Source organism: Sciurus carolinensis, chromosome 1 (assembly GCF_902686445.1).
Source record: "Sciurus carolinensis chromosome 1, mSciCar1.2, whole genome shotgun sequence".
Taxonomy (NCBI): domain Eukaryota; kingdom Metazoa; phylum Chordata; class Mammalia; order Rodentia; family Sciuridae; genus Sciurus; species Sciurus carolinensis.
The window spans coordinates 124,267,647-124,288,174 of NC_062213.1; the positions used below are offsets into that span (position 1 = coordinate 124,267,647).

At 34.7% G+C, this 20,528-nt stretch overlaps 1 protein-coding gene across 7 annotated transcripts in view; it reads left to right on the plus strand.

The window, feature by feature from the left end:
* Plppr5 (phospholipid phosphatase related 5) overlaps positions 1-19,351 on the plus strand; it is a 302,829-nt gene extending 283,478 nt beyond the window's left edge. For 6 of the 7 annotated variants that reach the window (XM_047529588.1, XM_047529632.1, XM_047529579.1 and 3 more), the window contains 2 exons: positions 13,900-13,998; positions 18,614-19,351. In XM_047529588.1, coding sequence (XP_047385544.1) covers positions 13,900-13,998; positions 18,614-18,646 — 132 coding nt within the window. In that variant the 3' untranslated portion in view covers positions 18,647-19,351. The remainder of the gene's footprint in view (positions 1-13,899; positions 13,999-18,613) is intronic. The other variant, XM_047529605.1, reaches the window with a different exon arrangement.
* Positions 19,352-20,528: the final 1,177 nt, after the last annotated feature.

The window sequence follows — 20,528 nt, forward strand, 5'->3', positions numbered from 1 at the left end:
AGTAGCAGATCAAGGCCTCACCATGCGGGGCAGTGAGATAGAAACCAGATTTTTAAGAAAATCTGCTCTTGAGATTTTTGTGAACCAGATAGGATAATATTTCCTAAATGTTGTTGCAATTGTGTGCATTTGTAACTAGTTGACTGCTTGGAGAGTTACTAGTGGCTTCTCCTCAATTAGCCTAATTCACTTTCACATTTTGTGCTAATCAGAAGTGGAGATGGTGTGAATCTGTGAGTGACAATTGGATGAAAATTCTTGAGAAACTGTTAAGAAGAAGCAATTAACTAGATAAATAAAATGTTTGGTATTTGGATTTAAAAAGAAGTTTATGTGTTGGGTAGGGTGCATTTAGGTTAGGTGCACAAATGCAAAGGACTCAGTGGGACCCAAGTTGGCATGTGCCAACAGCATGATACTGCTGTCAAAATAATTGATGGGATATTTAAGTCTCACTTATGGAAAATGAAACCCTGACTGAGGGAACTGATGATTTGTTGTGCTCATCTCTGGTCAGGATAACATGGAATATTGTGTAAGTGCCCTTGGCAACATAGGTGGAGAACAATAAATTAGAATATTAGTACCCCAAAACTAAGCATTAAATGAGTGAGTGAATGTGTTGAGTGGACTCAAAGTCATGGACAATGAGAGTCTTTTGGAGCAAAAAACAATCAGAGACAAATAAAACTCATGAAAGAAGCAGTCATTGCCCATGAGTGTCTGAAAGATGGTAGATGGATGAGATTGGTTCTGTAGGACCTCAGAGATCACAAATAGGGTGAATGAAAGGAATGTAATTTAAGAAGATAAACAATGACCAGAAAGAGGAAATCCTTTCTGAAAATGGAATGACTAACTTACTAGAGGTTACTTCTTTTTGCTAGGAGGATTCCAGAAGAGCTAAATAATCACTTACCGTCAATACTGTTGAGGGAATTGAAGTGTTTAGGTGAGGCTAGAGGTACATAATAATAATAATAATAATAATAAAAATAAAAAATAATAATAATATCAGATACCATTTAATAATCCTTAGTATGCATCAAGTGTTGTGCTATTGGTTTTTATAAATTCTACAAAACACTGCTAAGCTTTACAAGTATATTTAGTCCTCACAACAGTTGTTAAACTGGATCTTATTATAGAGGTTAAGAGTGTCAAAAGTCTACTGATATTCTCTCCCCTTCTTCCTTTTGGTCTTTGAATCTCCCAATTTTTGCTACATCCATGGCTGCCCAGTTTCAGTCTGTGCTTTCCAGTTTTTCTTGTAGTTAGGTGAATGTGACCACGTTTAGAGCAATGAAATATGAGCAGAGGAATAAAGGCAACCTCTAGCATATCTCTTCAAAGAGATAATATTTTTCCCCATTTTGCCATTATAAAACTGCATTTATCCACAAAGTCCACATCACTGATAAGCAACAGAGAAGCATTATATAGTGTAATGTTTTAAGATTCATACTTATATAAATAAGTACACATTTTTAAAACTAAGTAATATACAAGAAATTAGATCTTAAGTTAATAAATAAAGTAAACATAGGAAAAAATGGAATTGAGTAAAAGATATTAATCATATTTTGAAGAAAATGATCAGGGCAGCAATTAGAGTCTTTTTACTTTCTATACCTCTGAAATTCATGGGTAATCATCAGAGACTTCTGCTGTTTAACATATTTGTTTGCATGAGGGTTCTTTAGTAGGTTCCTAGTATTGCAAATATTCTTATATACTATTTTGTCATTCTCTATAATAAATGATTAAAAATTCCTATTGTTGATTTTATGTTAATTCATTTTTATTTACAGTGCATTTAAAAATATCAAAAGATAAAAGTAAAAATATTTAGACTCTATGAATTGCCAGAGTCAATGTTTATTAACTTCTTTCTTTTATTACTATTTTGTTGTCCATATGAAATTCATGTACTTTGTTTTTGTTTGTGGTTGAGGACTAAAGATGGTTTGAATCTGATTCAGTCTTCCCTTACTCACTGGAATATCTGTTCACCATACTGTCTCTGCCCTTTTTTGTTTTTCCTTTTCCCAGGCAGAATTCTTCCTGCATAGGGCCTAGATTGTTCTTTTACTACATAGACATGTAAACCTGGGAAGACCACATTTTGAGGTGCTAGAGATGTACTAGGACTATATCTCAGGCTCTCCCTTGAAACTGCATTTGTGCTTATCAGCCAGAATGAGAGCAAGACCATCACTGAAGGGTAGCTGCCTCTTCTTGTGATAAGGAATAAATGAAGTAAATATATTGCTTTTTACTTATATTTGCATTGGCAAAAACAAATGCAAAATTCTTCCAAGGAATTGATTTAATAATTGATATTTGTATAGGGACAAATAACACTATATAAATATAATTTGTGTATTTGTATAGTGACAAGTATACAAATAATTGATATTTGTATAGTGCATATTTAATTTCTTAAAGCTGACCCTCTGAGGAGATAGGGAGCCTGTGTTAAAGTTTGGCCTGCAGACATGTCCAGTAGTTTTAGCATTATTACACCAAGCTGTCATTTTCTTGTTGTCACTTTCATGTGGAAAAAGCACAGGGTTTCTTCCAGAAGTTATGTACTTATATAACCTCTTATGTTCAGAGTGCATGTTTGATAAACTATAAACTACAGAGTAATTATAGCATGCAAGCATGCTTTATTTTTATGCCAGCAATTTATCCCTGAATTATAGGGAGTTCATCATATGGTTAATTACCATAGTTTATGAGAAAAAAAATCATGATTTTTCTGAATACTAAGTCAATCTGAACATTCATTACATTTGGTTTTATGAAAAGAATTAGTCATCTGTGGAATATGGCCCATCATATTCCATGTCCACTAAACATTCAAGTTACTAGGAATTTCATTACAGCTCTTCCTCATATCAGATCATGAGAAGTCTAATTGTACATCAGCAGTGAATTGTTAAATCAATGGTGCCACATTCCTACAATGAGATCCAGCATGTTATGATGTGGTGCTGCTGTATATAAGACCTGGAGGTAGACTGGTTGGGGTTTGGGGCAATTTTGAACACAGCAAACATCTTAAATACCCAGGAACTCAATTTTCTCTTTCATAGATTGGATATTACAAGAGTTCAGTAAGCTATAGTAAGGTACTTAGAACAATACCTGGCACCTTTGACATTCTTAATAATTGCCAATTATTATTATTACTATTTAAGTTAAAATGGAGCATGTAATCAAAATATGGAAAGTTTTCCAGTATGTATTGTCAAGATTTTTTTTAACTCTTTACATGTGAAATGTGTAAATGTATATAATGAAGCCAATTATTCAAAATATCACACAAAATACACATCTCTATTAGGATAAAAAGGAGCATATGTATGAGAAAGAGAAGGGAGAGAGAGAGGAAAAAAAAACAAAACAAAACAAAAAATAGACACCAATCAGAGCAATTCTTAAACCTAAGGGAAAATTGAGACAAGTGGACCGTGACTACATATCCCTAAACCTTTCTTTCTCTTCCCTTCCCTTTTCTTTCCTCACTCTGATCTTCCTCTCCCTTTAGCTGTATCTCTATTCTCTCTTCTTCTATGAAATACTCTACTATTTTAAAATAAGTAATTATATAACTAAAAACAATTAAAAATTAAAAATATGATTCAGGTTTCTTAGGCTATTAAGGAGGTCCTGGTTATGCTGTCTCATTAGATTGACTGACATGTTAAGATTGATCAAAGTCCCTTGAAAAAAAAAATTCCTCCATAGTAATATAAATGCCTGTGTTGAAAGCACATTTCAACATCTTGGACCGATGTCACTTGGAGAGAGAGTTAGCAAATAGGCAACATCCCCCCAAACATCCTTTGGGCAAGAAGTTTTCCTCTGATCAGATTTAGCAACACGGGTTCATGCCAGAGAAAGGAGCCCTTTTCTACACTGAATGCTTACTCTAAAACTGGACAGACATGTTCCCTCCAAAACCAAAAATAAAACCAACAAACAACAAACAAACAGAGAATAATTGCCTCCAACACCTGCACCGTCTCCTGAAGTAGAAATTTGGTTGCATGAAACAATAGTCTTTCTGGTAATTAAACAAACAGAAATAAAATTATATAGAAATAAACCTCTCCTCCTGGAAATACCCATGGCCCCATCTTCTTTTCACATTCACTCAACCTGTATATCATCAAAATGATGATTTAAAACTACGTTGTACAGCTCCTCGACTCAGAATCTGTGTGGAGAATTTCCTAGAAGATCATCATTGAGTCCTGTCTACTCCATTTTAGGAAAAGACACTGAGCTAAGTCTATCTGGTCTCAAGCATGAATAATCAGGACAATAACTTAACTCCCTTAAAATGCTTTTGTGACACAGAAGAAAGATAAAAGACATCTTTAAAAAATGTTTGATGATATGAAATTTAATTGTATTTGTTGTAGATAACATCTCCTTTCCAGCCAAGGAAATTAAAGAAAACATAAAATGCGAAGGGGAAGATAACTGTACAAATAGAAACTAAAGTAAGAAAAATAATAATGCCACAGAAGGATTTGAATCAATACTAGAAATCTTAAGGAAGAAAATCCACCCTGGAGAAACTTAAAGCACTTACAATAAAGACAGGTTTAAGAGAATAAAAGTGATCTCAGAAAAGATAATAGATATAGAACATAACACAGAAGCCTAACTTGGGTCCTTATATGTCCTAAAGAAGAGCAACAGTATTCAGATACAAGGTAAATTTGAAATACATATCAGAAATTAGATATTTCTCACTGAAGTTCTTGGCTACCAATTATGAAGAATCCTCTTAATGCTGAGGGATAGTATTATTCCCAATTATTAAACTACTTCCTTCTTTGAGCAAACACCCTTCCTGCTCTGGTTAACCAGTGACATGTGCATGGAATTGATAGGAAGCACATAAGTCAGAGACTCAGAGAGTCATCAGAGACACTGATGTCATGTACTCCTCCAGGAGAAGCTCCTTTCTAGATCAGGACTGTTGCCTCAGCCTCAAGCCCAGGATGGGAAGCAGAAGCTGACCAGCATCCAACTTGTAGTCTCAACAAATAATAGAACCTAGCCAAACTGTGGTATCAGAAATAAATATTTGTTGGTAGCTGCTGAGCTTTACAGGTTGTCATAAAGTATACTTGGTGAAACCATGCAAACGCCAGGTCAGAGAAAATTAGTTACTTCCTAAGACCAAGAGAAGGCTAGGTCAGACTTCTCCCTCCACATTCGATTTAGAGTCAAGGGAGTAATGTCATCACGGTTTTCAAGGAATAAGTTTGTGACATAAGAGTTCTGTATCATTTAAATGTTAAGATAACCATAAAATATCAACTTTGTCGGAATTTGCAAATCATGCTTCTCATAAAAATTACCAGAAAATGTTCGCCAGCTGAGTAATAAACCATTGTCCAGAGTTCTTAAATTAGGAAAGTCATGAGATGAATAGATTGGCAGAAAGAGTGGAAGCTATTTACACACAGAATTAATTGGAATTAACTGACAAAACACAGTAACAGAAATTTGAAAAATTATAAAATTTATTTAAAGACAAGATTTAGAGAAAATAAATAATATAACAATGAAAAATGAAACAAATATTTTTCTAGATATTACTAGAAAATATAAAAGTCTGAGCATATCCAGGTTTTATAAGGAGAGACAATCCATTACTGCTTCATTCTTGGCATTGCAAACCAGAAAACTTGTGAAGCATAATTTTGAAAAACAGAAGTTACCAAGAGTAGTTTAAAACAATTTGTAAAAACCTGGACAAAGTGTAAAATGTAAATAATGCATAGACCAGAAGTTTGATGCCTTCCGTATATAAAACATGCTAATTGAAAAATGGGTAGAGTTCAGGAATTGGCAAGTCTGTTGGGGTCAAATACATGGAAAAGCATTCAGGGACTTTGGATGAAAATTCATGAAGGGCTTTTTATGTGACATTGAACAGTTGGGTCTTGCCCTGTGACAACTGAGATTCATTAAGAAGTTGGAGGAAGTAAACATGTTCAGAATGAAGAATAAACTGAAGGAGAATAAATTGAAGAAAAGCAACTTTGAATAAAAATAAAAACAAAGAGATCTCTGAGAGTATTATAAAAGTCCAGTTCAATGCTACAGACAATATGGACTGATTTCCATGAAGCCGTGCCAGGTCTTTTTGACTGGCCAGGTATCATTTGGCCATGTCTGTTTTCGGTCAGGTGCTGATTCTGATCACAGGAGTTTTCTAACTATCCTAATGATTGACAGTAGAAAAGGGCTGTGAGCCAGGATGTCACTAAGAACCCCTCCCTCACCTCAAAGAGCATGCTAATCCCTCCTCTGTGGCATTTTTCTGTCCTGTCTTCAGAGATTTATCTTCTTCACACCTCGAATGGGTAAGGTGCACATTGGTATTTCCTTCCCAGTGAGCCTCTTGGGACATACTATGTTCATCCCAGCAGCAAAGCACTGAGCACTTTGTTGTCAACCATTGAACCTTTTCCACTCTCTTGCCCCTACTTGCTGTCACTCTGAAGCCTGATGCTGACATTCAGGTTGGCATAGGTAAATACATGGAAATCGATGTATGCATGATCCATTTTAACTGATTCCCCATTGAAAATAGAAGGAAAGGGTCATTTTATCTGACAGGACACGGAAATATTTAAAACTAAATAAATGGATAGGATTTGAAAGAAAATGGAATATTTCCAATAGACCCAAGAGGAATTAATATCCACATTATTTTATTAAGGCAGTTATTGCAGGCCACTGTAGACATTCATAGCTGATATGAAATAACTTTGAAGGCTAAAGTGGGTAGATCCATGGATAAAAAGCACTTTTTGAGAAAATAGTTGCTTCATCTAAATGCAAGCATTGTATTTTATCTGGTTGTTGTGATATTAATCAGTTGAATCAAAGAAAATTTCCTGTTGTCAACAAGAAACAGAAGGTAATTACAGGAATAGTTTATAATAGAAGAGTTTGTATTTAGTTATATATTTAGGATAAGGGGTTTTTTATTAGCCAATGCAGTTCATCATGTAAAAGCATACCCTACTTAACTGAAGCATTGACTTTAAAGTGGTAAGCAGTATTGACAATTCCAAAGATCTAGAAATGTCAAAATGAGTATGTACTATTAGATGGAAATTATCATGTTTAATTCCCATGGCAACTGCAAAGTCAAATTATATGAATAGCAAGATTCTAAGAGAACTCACAATAACCCAGGTAACCATATGCATTGACCTTTGCAGATTATTGGATTTCAGGAATCAAGGGGAAACAAGAGTTGAAATTCATTCAGGGAAGGGAGTAGAAAGAGAGCTAGGTTTTAGCAGCTGGAAATCCTTGGTTTATAACCCAGCTCTTCTAAGTAATAAGTAGGTGGAGTTAGACACTTTCCTTTATAAAAAAATTAAGAATTCTCTCAATGGGATTTCTGTTTTACTTCAGACTAGGATACCTTTATGAACATATTTCATAGATTTAAAAGTTTATGAAAATTTTCCGTTTTGAGCACAAGCACATGTGGCTCCAAATATTATAGTATCAAATAATGCATACATTAGGGCCATAGCACAGCAAAACAATATTGTGATTTCTTGCCAAGACAAATATGACTACACATTACCATGTACTTTGTGATAAATTTCTTTGAGGCTTTAGAATGCTGTGCATGAATAACTCTGGCAATCTATTTAAGATTCAGTTGCTTTCCTATGATGCGCATCTTTGTTTTAAAGGGCTGCTGAACTGCAATATACATGTTATAGAAGATTATGTCAAAACAACTTTATTAGTAATTAGTTATTGGAATATTTAGTGGAACTAAATATATTCATATTTTTGGCACTATTCCTTTATCTAAGCTCTGCACATTTATGGAAAATATTTGAAGTAATCAACATTTACATGCCATGCTATGTTCTCATTTGTTAAATGTAATTTCGCTTTAAAGCAGTACATTGAAAATGGAAGCTTTAAGATTCCAACAGGCATTAACATTTTTAGGTTAAGAATACTAGCACATTTAGTTATTCCTTTGCCATATGTCACTTTTCTAGTTTGTGCACCCATAGATTTAGTATTTATTTCTTCACACTATTTATGAATCAGAATGTACTACACAAAGAATAAAAGCCAGATTTTTTTCCCAGTTATCTAACAGGCCTTTTATAAATGCATATTTCAACGATTTACTTTGGAATGTAGACAATAAGTATTCTCATCTCATTTGTTGTGAATAGAGAGTTGATGTCTGCATCTTAAAGTGATATGATTCAACCATTAGTTAAGGAGAAAATAAACAATGATAGATTAAAAATCATTCCTGATGCTTACATAATTAGATGTTCACAGGAAACTGCTCCCAGCTGCTTAGTCCCTCTTCTCTCAAATCTGTTTCCTCAGCGTGCACCATCCTAGAACCACTAAGAGTCCTTTGGAATCAGTCAGGGGCACCATGATACTATGAAAACCTTGGGCAGTGAAAATGCAAAATTTTTACCAAAACTAGGAAAATAAACTAAACAATGACCAGTCTTATGAAAGAGTCAACCATTTATATTTGTGTGTGTGTGTGTGTGTGTGTGTGTAGTCATTAAAGAATCAAAAAGTAAACAATTTGAGTCATTGTTTAAACTTTGAATATTCAGGGTTGGGTGTGTGGTTCAGTGGTACAGTGCTTAACCAGCATGCTCTAGCCCTTAGTTCAATCCCCAGCACCACAAAACTACAACAAAATATAAAATTCAATAAGCAAAACAAAAAATTAATGGGAAGTACCCATATCTCATCAGAGTAATCACTGGAAACATTTTCAAGCTTCAAGAACCTGGGAGATTGGGGGGGGGCAGTTTGTGCACCAGCAGAGTCTCCCTGTAGGATCTCTTTCATAGCCTTCTTTTACTTACTTAAAAATACACCGTGGTATAGATCAATAAATACAATAATCATATCAAGCATAACAGTAAAAGCTAATCTTCAATTAGAGCTTAATGTGTGTCTCAAATTACAGATAACATCACACATAAAATATCATTTTAAGTTTTTATAGAAATCATATGAGTGCTTCTTTCTTCCAGGTTACAGAAAAAGTGACATAAAGGGGTTAAGTAATATGCCCAAGGTCACACAGCTGGCCCACGTTTTAAAGCAAGAATACAAATCCATATTTTTCTTTTTCATGGAAATATGTTGCATCTTTGTCATTTCAGATACCAAACTCATAATCACCATGCCACACAAAAATACACTGAAGATTATAATCCATATCAATTATATAACCATTCCTTTTATTAGGTATGAAAGATTGCCTCCACTTCTAATTTTCCACAATTATATACAAATACTAAGGTAAACAGCTCTAATATGTTTATATTTGTAAATCGATTAAAATCTAAGGTAAATTTACTAAAGAGGAAATGCTAAAACAAAGAGAACAAATACTATTAAGACTTGATTTAATGCAAATGTTTATGTCCTCTCTAACATTGGAGAATATTGTTCTTCATAATCTTCATCAGTCTCAGAGACCAAAAATAAATGAGGTGTCTCATTTTAATTGATGTTATTTGAATGTTTTCCAATAAATTCATTTTGTAATTTTCTTTTGTGAACAATCAGGTGTTGAAACAATCCAATAACTGACAAACCAAATTATAGACACCACTGGGCCTTTATACTTAGTTCGTGACCAGTCATCCTAATGTTTCAAAATTTGGGCACATTGAAGCATAATTTATGCCCTAAGTTCCCTTTTTAAAAAATGTACACTCAATGAGTTCTGACAAACACATATCATCATGTAATCATCACCATTACCAAGTTATAGAACATTTCTGTCTCTCCAGAATGTTTTTTCCCCTTTTGCCACCAGCGACTCCTTCAGTTCCCACTCTCTGGCAACCCGTAATCTGTTTTCAGTTCTTACAGTTTTGCCTGTCCCAGGTTGTCCTATAAATGAACTGATACTGCACATGACCTTTTGAGTCTGACTTGTTTTCCTACAAGCATCAACAGGTCTCCCCCACCTTCCTTTGTATTGCTGAATAGGATTCTGTCATGTGAATGTGCCACAGCTTGTTTACCCAATTGAAAGACATTTGAGTTGTTTTCCATTTGGGGCAGTTGTGCATAAAGCTGATATAAACACACATGTACAGGTTTTTGTATGAATCTCTATTTTTCTTTCTTTTCTCTATATACCTAAAAGTGTATAGTATACGGCGCTGGTGGATTATATGACTTGTATGGTAAATGTATATCTACCTTTTTTTTTTTCATTGAATTGCCCTTTTTTTAAATTTATTTTTATTGTAAACAAATGGGGTACATCTTGTTTCTCTGTACATGAAATAGAGGCATACCATTTATGTAATCATACATTTACAAAGGGTAATTGTGTTTGATTCATTCTGTTGTTTTTTCCTTCCCCCCTACCCCTCCCACCCCTCTTTTCCCTCTATACAGTCCCTCCTTCCTCCATTCTTGCCTCCCTCCCACGCCCCATTATGTATCATCATCTGCTTATCAGTATTTACTTTTAAAAAAGATTTTATAGACTGTCTTAGCTGAGAGCTCTTGTGGTTTGGAATGGTTCTGAAACGTATCTTGATTTGGTTTGTCAGATTTTTTACAACTGGTGCTTCTTTATGAAAATAGGCAAACTTTTAAATGAGTTTTCGTCAGCTTCTGGTCATGCAAGAATTTATCATGAAGTTGATCCATTAGTCATCTCCCCAATTCTTCTCTGTCATATAACATTGGGCTGCTTATTGAACAAATCTAAACTATTTTGAAAAGCCAAAGTGAAATGAAATAAGAATCTAGTTATTTAAAATACTAATGTAAAAAAAGGCCTGTGTGCTATTTATGAATGAGTTTCCTTATCATCAGTTGTTATGTACAGCAAAATTTTGTATGTAGTCAGTTTTGTAATAAAGGAAATGAACATCAAATAAGAAACACTGAGATATATTTTCCAGAACTCATCAGCCTACAGTGTAGCCGGGAGAAAGACCATTTTGGAAACAAAAACAGAAGACTGTGATGATGGCTGTACTAAAGAAGCAAATACAGGGGATTTATCTAAATTTAGAATGCTTGCAACTTCTACTGAAGGGAGATCTTGAGGATCATTATGCAAATGAGGATGAAAGAGAAGAATGTTCCAGATAGACAAACCAACTCATGCAAAGGTTGTATTTGGCAGGATGCTGATGATGTGTTTTCAGGTGATCAAGGATGGGATCCAGAATGAGTGAGGAAGAAATGGAATTTGTAAGGAGCAAGACCGATTCAAGCAGGTGGATAAATTAGCAGTCAGGAAATACCCTCATGGTCAAGGAAACTGTGTAGTGTGAAGCAGTTTGGACAGGAGGTACATTGGAATTTTATACTCCTAACGTAATTTATTATTGAGAATAAAACAAAGACTATTGGATAAAAAGAGGTCATGGGACTAAGACAAGAAACTTAGAAGACAGAGTACATGGACTCCCTCGTCTCTCAAGTACCATAAATATATGTGTATTAATGGACTGACATGAAATGTCTTGTCAGTGCATTTGGAAAATGTGGAGTTGAAGTGAAGCAGAGGTCTTTCCTGCAGCCCTTCTCAGCCTTGAGGTATTGTGAAGTTCTGAGCAAGGCTTATGATGTGCAGATGGTCTCCAATGTTTTGAACACAAGGAACTTTTTTAGAATCATTTACTATTACTGCTTTTTTAAGGCAATACTTTTTTTTACAATGTTTACATTTTTAAAAAGAACTGATTTCATATGCCTGGCAATGTCTACTTCACTAACCAATCACTTTTCTATACCTTCAGGCAGTGGTACTCACACTAATGTGAAAGAAAGGGAGTCCATTACTTATAAACACTTGCAAATATGGCAAACTTTGGGGGTGCAAGCCCAAAGAATCTGATCCAGTGGACTCTTCTTGGGGTCTGAGGATCTGAAATGTATCAGGCAACTTGGGTGAGTTGAATATGGAGCCAGAATTGACCCGGATCTAGCTGGGTCAGCAGAGCTTCTAATGTAGTAGTTCTCAATACTGGCTGCACATTAGAATCATCCAGAGAGCATTTTAAAATTCCAGCTATCATACCATGCCTCAGACCAATTAAATCCAAGTCTTGGGAGGTGCATCTGTATTTTCTTAAAGCTCCTAACATGAAGTCATGGATGAGAACCAGTGTCCCTAAAGATTTAGTGTGGAAAGCCATCTCTTCTTTGGCTTCTCAGGACTTGAAAATACTTCATAAGATCTGTAGCTAATGCTCTAGTAAAAACTGGGCTTGCCTTTAGCTTAATTAGTTTATCAGAGAAAGCTGCCTAGAGAGTTCTTCCTTCTCTAGGGAGAAATGATTCTCTCAGAAAGTAGCTTTCAGCCCCCTTTCCAAAGAGTACATAAGGAAATTCCTGAATGGGATTAAAACTCTGAACTAATACAAAATTCTGCACTGAAACAGAACCACTACATGGTGAGAAATGGTCCCAAAGAGTTTTCTTTTCCAAGAAAACTCTAGTTCTGGCACATTTTAGTTTTTGTGTCTCCATATCTCCAACTTCTTAAAATAACAAATCATTTAACGTGAATTTTACAACCAATTTCACAGCTTCAAGTCTGAATTTTACTAATAGTTTCTTCTGACAAGGACTGTCTTTATCTCTGTTTACTGAAAACACTCCCACAAATTTCACAGTGTACCTACCAGGAAGAAAATTTAATGTGACAAAGTTAGGTCAGAGAGTACATAGTACTCTACATAGTAAAAGTGTTTTTTTCTGTTCTCTCTTGTGCCCACTTCACCAGAATAAAGTAAGGAAGCAAACAGCAAAATAAATACTTGGGATTATGTTATCTATCTTCCCTGACAAAATGTGGGCTGCATCTGTATAACAAGAGAATCATTGATTGGTCTCATTATAAGACAGTGATTCCTTATCCTAAATCCTCAGGTGGTTTTCAGGCTGCACAATATTTTATTTTTTAAATATTTGTGTATTCTGTTACAGAAACAGAGTCTGGAGGATCATTTTGTAATCAAAGATTACTATTTATGCAACAAAGTAGTTTAAATTGTATCAGTTGGGTATTTGTTACCCATTAAGTTTGTACCAACTCTTATAAGAAACATTTGACTTTTAAAATTTGCTTGGATGTTAGAAATATAGACTTGTAAAATTGTAGACTTTAGGGTCAAATAAACAAATGGTGACTTTTATTTATAAAATTCTGGCCAATTCCTTTTTTAAAAATTCTCAATTTATCTCACTATTTTTTCTTCTTTTCCTTCTTCTCCTTCCCTCCTCCTCTTCCTCATCCTTCTTCTTCTCTTTTTAGTTTTCTTTTTAGCTTGTTTCTATGGTTTTTATAAATTGTAAATGAATGGTAGATATATTTGAATAGGGAAAGGATCAATTTATATAAAATATCATTTATATGAATAAGATTAAAGTGTATTCAAATAGGATTATCTTTTATGTCACATATGAGAAAACTAACTCTGAAGGTTAAGTTGTTTGTGAAAACTTCCAGTGTTGGAGGCCACATCCAAACACTGGACATTCAAACTATCTGACTGCAGAATGCCTGTGTGATACAGCTCCCTACCAACGGGGTCAAAGATACAAATCATTGAATTAAAGACATTGTATGTATGGATCCTAATTTATTTTCAGGTTAAAAAACCTAACCTCATTGATGAGAACCACTTACTAAAACCCAAAATTGATCTTGTTCTAATGAAGTATCTTGAAAGAATGGAACTGGAACAATATTCAGCATTTGATCTAACTGTAACAACATAGAATTTAAACTGGTGCTTTTCCTACATAAAGAAGTAAATATTTAAATAATATGTAAAACACATTTTGTAGGTGTCTGAAAATCAACCTTCTGAGAATGGTCAAGAAGAAAATATACAGGGAAGGTCCTTTAAAGACTGTCTGGCCAGGCTCTTCAGCTGGATAATAGGAGTAAGCCACTGTGAACACCTTCACTTAAGGCAATAAACGTATGTGCGCTAGAGCGCACTGGAGTTGGAATTGGGTTGCAAAACGAAAGCAAATACAGAAAAATGTGTCCTTCTGTGCAGGATTCCATTACAACAAAAGGGGCCTAGAAACTATAGATTGCTTGCAATTATTGTTAATTTTTCAAATATTTTCATTTTTCACTTATTACTGAGGATTCAGTATTCCTTAACTAAACAGTCCCTTAATAAAGGCTTTTGTATTTCATTTTATAGCTTTAATTCTGCACACGTTTCTAGAGTAATACTTTTAATTATTTTCCCTCATTTTCCCTATTTTTTAAAGGGAAGTGACTCAGGTGACAAGTCATCACCAATTTTTCATGCCATAAATAAATGATAGTTTGGTTTAAATAGCATTTGAATTCATTACAGAGCATAATTTCTGTAAAAGGCAGGGGACAAAATAATTAGTAAAATAGATTTTCATGTAGAACTTAGTAAATTAAAAAAAGACATACTATAGACTTTAGAATTTTCCAAATTTATGAATCCTAAAGACTTTTTAAATGAAATGCCTGCTTTTCCATAGGACCCCTGCACTCAAGGACTGGACTCAGTATTTTGCTCCATGTTTGCTGTTGATCTGAGTGAATACTTCCTAGTGGATAGTTCATGTAGCATATTCCAAACTTCACCCATTTGGGCTTGCAGTTCTATCATCTCCATCCTAAGCCTCTTTACATGTAATTGTGGACAGCACCAGGAATTGTGTTGATAATTATATGACCACTTTCTTCTATGCATGAGATTTTGGTTTGCCTACTGCTTTTTTTGTACTGTCATTTGTAAATAAGATTTAGTATTGCATGTTAAGTTTTCACACAAATTAGGGGGGCACTACGGCATATGCCTGTAATCACAGCAGCACAGGAGGCTGAGGCAGGAGGGTCATATGTTCAAAGGCAGCCTCAACAATTTAGTGAGACCTTAAGCAATTCAGCTAGACCCTGTCTCTAAATAAAATACAAAAAAGGACTGGAGATGTTGCTCAGTGGTTAAGCACCCCTGGGTTTGATCCCCAGTAACAATAATAATAATAATAATTCACACAAAAGGAAAAACTGGCTGTCATTTGGCTTGCCTCATAGAGAACCCAATCCTCAAGATGGGTGATGTGAAAATATGAAATGCAGTTTTTATTTTTATTTTTTGTATTACTGAGAAAAACATTGGTGGGGAAGTGAGCAATGTCATAATAAGCCAATCCCAATAAACCAAAAGCCGAATATTTCCCTGATAAGTAGATGATGATGTATAATGGGGGTGGCGAGGTGGGGGTGAGAGAAAAGTGAAGGAACTTTAGATTACGTAGATAGAAGTAAGAGGGAGAGGGGTAGGAAGATGGTGGAATGAGACAGACATCATTACCCTATGTACATGTATGATTATACGAATGGTATGAATCTACATCGTGTACAACCATAGAAATGAAAGGATGCACCCTGTTAGTATACAATGAATCATAAAGCAGTCTGTAAAAAATAAAAATAAATAAAAAATAATTATTGTGTTTGTATATTTCAAATTATGTATTTATATACCTTACTAATGAATATTATGTAGTATAAAATCATAGTCTTAAAGATGATAACATAATTATCTTGTTATATAATGATCTGGTCCCTTCTCTAGATTCCTTTAGGGAAAATCACTCTCGTGCTAGAATAAAAATAATCTTATTTTTAAAAGCCTATAATAAACAAGTAGGTAATTCATTCCCTTCATTTTAGGGCATAGATTCATTTGCTCTTAAAAATGAAGTTGATAAAGAGACACCTGTCTTCTTTGTGCATTCTTTTCATGTACTGAGAACTTATTAAATTTCCCTTTCTTCTCTATGCATACTTCCATGTTTTATTTTCATCTGTTTATTTCTCTGCTAACCACAGCCAACTTAAAATGGTGAGCCCAAAGTGGGATCCTTCTAATTCCTGTCAAATAGGAAAATCATCTCAGATGTTAAAACTTATGTGTGATATGAAATGGGAAGAGTGCTAATTAAGAAGAAAGCATAAGAGTTTCCCACAAAACCCTGGGATCTAAAATTGTAGTTATTCTGGAAATAAACTGTTACCTTGTAGTTTAAATTGATAATGACTTGGCATGGGAAAAGGGTAATGTTCCTTGGTTTGGAATAGCCACTAAAGCATGAGATTTTAAATCACAAGACTGAATCCCAGCATTTTCTGGATCTCAATAGCACACTTACAGTTGTATGTTCAATACCTCATTACTAGGCCACCTATACAAGAATGCTAAAGACCAGTTAATTTACCATAAACAGAAATTTATTGGCTTACAGTCCTGGAAACTGGAAAATCCAGGATCAAGAGGCTAGCATCTGGAAAGGGCCTTCAAATGACATACTCCCATGATGGAAGCAAAGATAGAGAGAGGAGAGAAGGGGTCTGAACTTGCCCTTTTATAACCAACTCACTGTCACAATAATGGCATTAATCCATCCTTAAAGCCCCACCCAGGTGACCTAATTACCTCATTAGGATTCACCTCTCAATGCTGTCATAGCCTCACAGTCATTGAGGACAAATGTCCAACTTTTGTTTTTTGGTGACACATTTAAATCTTAGCATAATGTGATTTCTACATTCCTTTGTTGAGATGGCCTTGATTTAGGTCTGCTCTTCCAGTTTATTTATAACCCTCTTTTACCTTTCCCCACATCCAGGTTAAATGATAAACCGTGTGTTCCCCTACAGTGACCACACTTTCTGTGTACTCTTTGCAGGTAACACTAGTACACCAGTGAACTTGGCCTTTCTCCACTTGGGTCAAGCTTTGCCTTGCTCACAATAGCTTGTTCCTGATGATTTCTGTGCCTTATTAATATCAACCAGACATCTAATTCAACCCACTAGAGGGCTGGTTGTCACCTTCACTTAGAATTATCTTCAGCATTTTTAATAAACCAGTGGTACCCTCTTTATCTGGGTCAATAGCAGGAACACTAAGGCCTACACCAGTGGCCTCAGAACACTCTCTATTTTCTCTTCATTTTTATCTCCTTTCCTCTCTCTTATTGTCTCTTCTTTACTCCTTCTCTACCCACCACTTGCCACTAACTGATTGATCTTCAATTTTTATCTTAACAAATTTCTAGCAATTATTTCATGCTGGGTCCTGACCAGAGGTGTAACACTAATGTCAGTTTTGTACTGAAACACTTTCTATCAAATTGTATTTTTTCAGTTCACTGATTTCAAGTTCCCACAGGGACACTGGAAATAAAATGGCAGTGTATTCTTTCCACAGTTCTTGTGGTTTTTATTCAGTCATAGTGGATTACATAACTCTGATAAATCTTTCTTGTCCCAAAGTCATGTCTGCGCTTTTGGAAGGAAAATTCAAGAAAACACAACAATAAATTGCTGAGTTACCCAGCCTTTTCATTGTGTACTTTTTAAATGGGAAATTAAAGTTACTAAAATGTTATCAGGAGTCAGTGAAGCATTCAGCATGCTCTGCTTACTTCTGAGTTCTGCTAATATTTTGTTTTTCTCTAGCATTAAATGGGTGAAGTCTGGAAAATAATGCCTTAAATTATAGTCAGTCATATTCTTCTATTTGTGGTTTAATATGCCTAAATTCAAGGAAAATAAATTATGATCTCTTCACATATTTTAAGTATGTTTTAACTCATTAAAACTCTTTAAGTGGAAATGAACTACATTTATGCTGAAGACATTTCACAGCATGCATTCATTATATGAAATTCTGTTTATGATACCATTGTATAATAAAGAGCCAATGTGACAACTACCATTAAAAACATTCCAAATGGACAATGTGATGGTGGAGCCCTTTTGTCATGTTGCTGTTATTTGTAAAGGTTGTCACTCCTGTTAGATCTTGACATAATCCCAAATGTGGCATGATTCATTATGTAATACCAATTTTCACTGAAATAGTCCAGCAGCCATGACATGGCCTATTGCATGCCTGATACTATTTAAATAGTAGTCATTTCTCAGGTTTTCTTTATATATAATTCATTGCTTTAAAAAAAAAAGAAAAAGGAGTTTTATAAAAAATCTATGGATAGGGTAAGAAACAGAGATTACAGTCTTAAATCTAAATTCAAGCATCAAAAATAAAGTATTGAAGTAGATTTTTGTCAACTAACAAATGCCACTTCAGTCTGAGCATTTCACCACCTCATTCTATGCCATCTGTCTCACAGGGAGCAATTAATCTGAAACTCCAACAGGCAGCATTAAAATTCCATTAACACTGAACAGAATATTAACATGTCTGGCATTGCCATTTTTATCTCTCCAAATTTTGGTGTTAATTTTGAATAAAGCAGGTATAACATTTTAATCTATTCAGTTAATTAAGAATATCGAATAAAATATATAATTAGAGCTGAAATTATGTAATAATACACAGATTTTAGTTGAATAACACTGTGTGTTTTGTCAAGCTAAACATCCTTGGGCTGCAATTTTGTATTAGGCTAATGATGATTTGTAAAGGCTCTAAATATTTTACAGAATGAGTTTTCCTAAGACTGACTTTGTAATTGTTTCTTTTTGCAGAACCACATCACCGCCTTCGCGGAAGTCACATGATATTGAAGCAGATGGTTTTTCCCTGCATTGGACATCATCCCTTTTTACCATCCATTCATAACACCCAAAGTTTGTTTGATTACAATAGAAGTTTATAAAGTTGTCTAATAATTTTTATAATTTTAAAATCAATGTCAACCTGTTTCCCCCACTAGACTGTGAGCTCCTCGAGGGCAGGACTGTGTCTTTCTTTTCTGTATCCCCAACATCTGCAACAAAGCCTAGCAGCACAGAATAGGTGCTCAATAAAAATGAGATGATCAGATGAAGAAATTAATTCTTAAATAAAATGTTCACTTTAGTTTCTCAAAGAATCTCTGCGACTATGTGAAAAGAAACCTCTACATGAGTCATATTTGTATAAGAAAACCCTCTATTTTGGGCTAATTAAGCTTTTTAATTTTTCATATATCTATTCAGCAGTATACCATATTTAATTTGAAGTGGACTTTGAAAGTCATGGGGGTTTTTATTTTATTATTCAGCATGACATTATTTCCATTCTAACAGATTTCAGTGTGTGAAATTACTTTTAGAAAATATGTCCTATACTAAAATAATGTTTGCACATTATATTATGCTATATTTCACTTAAAATACCATACATGCATACATTCTAAGACTGGTGCTTCTGCTTTTGAAGGGGAAAATGCCAATTTTTACTGTAATAAGTAATGTATCATAATTAAAAATTATTTATTTGGACTTTTTTCTCCTGACAGTTGTGGTTTAATTGTTGACTTATAGTTTTTGATGGCAGGTAGTATTTAGGTAGGCTAAATGAGTAAACCCAGCACTGATAACTTATTACCGAGTGATTTTCCATTGATAACAGTGTCTTAACTGGTCATAGGCTCCCTCCTTAGACTATTTTTTACTGGCCAAGATTTCACATAATTTAAATGGGAAAGAACAACACACTGACACACAATTTTAAATGTATAAATTCTAGAAATATAACTAATGTATTTTCCTTTGCATTTGTATAGTGCTTCATAATGCAAAAATACATTTACAGCAATTGTCTCATCCAATTTCATAACCACCCCAGGTACATGTTAAAAAGTATGACTTTTGTTTTATAGATGACAAAGTGAAGCCAAGACAGGGTAAACAATGTGTCCAATCCCACACAACTAGTAAGAGGCAGAGTTAAAACTTAAATTCAGATTTTTGGACCTGAATTTATATTCCTTTCAAATATGCCACCACTGCCATGTCATTTTGGACACTGAATCCATTCAGAGGTCAGTAGCGTTCTTTGCAACAACCTCTCTTTTTACAAAATGCAAATATGCCAAAAGAGTGTTACAAATGCTCTGCCATATTTTAAATGTTTACTTTTAAAGAATGAACACTTTTCAAATACACTCTAGAGTAACCTATTTTAAAACAAATGTCAGGTTCTTCATCAATATGAAGCCTGAATCAAATGTTCTCCTTTGCCCTCACCCACTCAAGAATGGGCCTCAGTAGGCATGGTGGTGCAAGCCTATAATCCCAGCAACTGGGGAGGCTGAGACAGGAGGATCTCCCGTTCACAACCAGCCTCAGCAAAAGTGAGGCTCTAAACAACTCAGTCAGACCCTGTCCCTAAATAAAACACAAAATAGGGTTGGGGATGTGACTCAGTGGTCGAGTGTCCCTGAATTCAATCCCCAGTACCAAAAACAATAAGAGCGAACCTGAAGGACATCCTTTACACTGTGGAATTCAGGGTGAACACCACCGTAATCTAAGGAATAGGAGCTCCTTGGCAGCCACTTCACAATCTTTAAAGCTAACCTGAGTTACTTTGGCTCACTTGAGCAGTATTGAATTGGCTGAAGCAAATCTTGAAAAAAAATGAGTTTTAATTTATTCCATAATTTGACAGAAATCA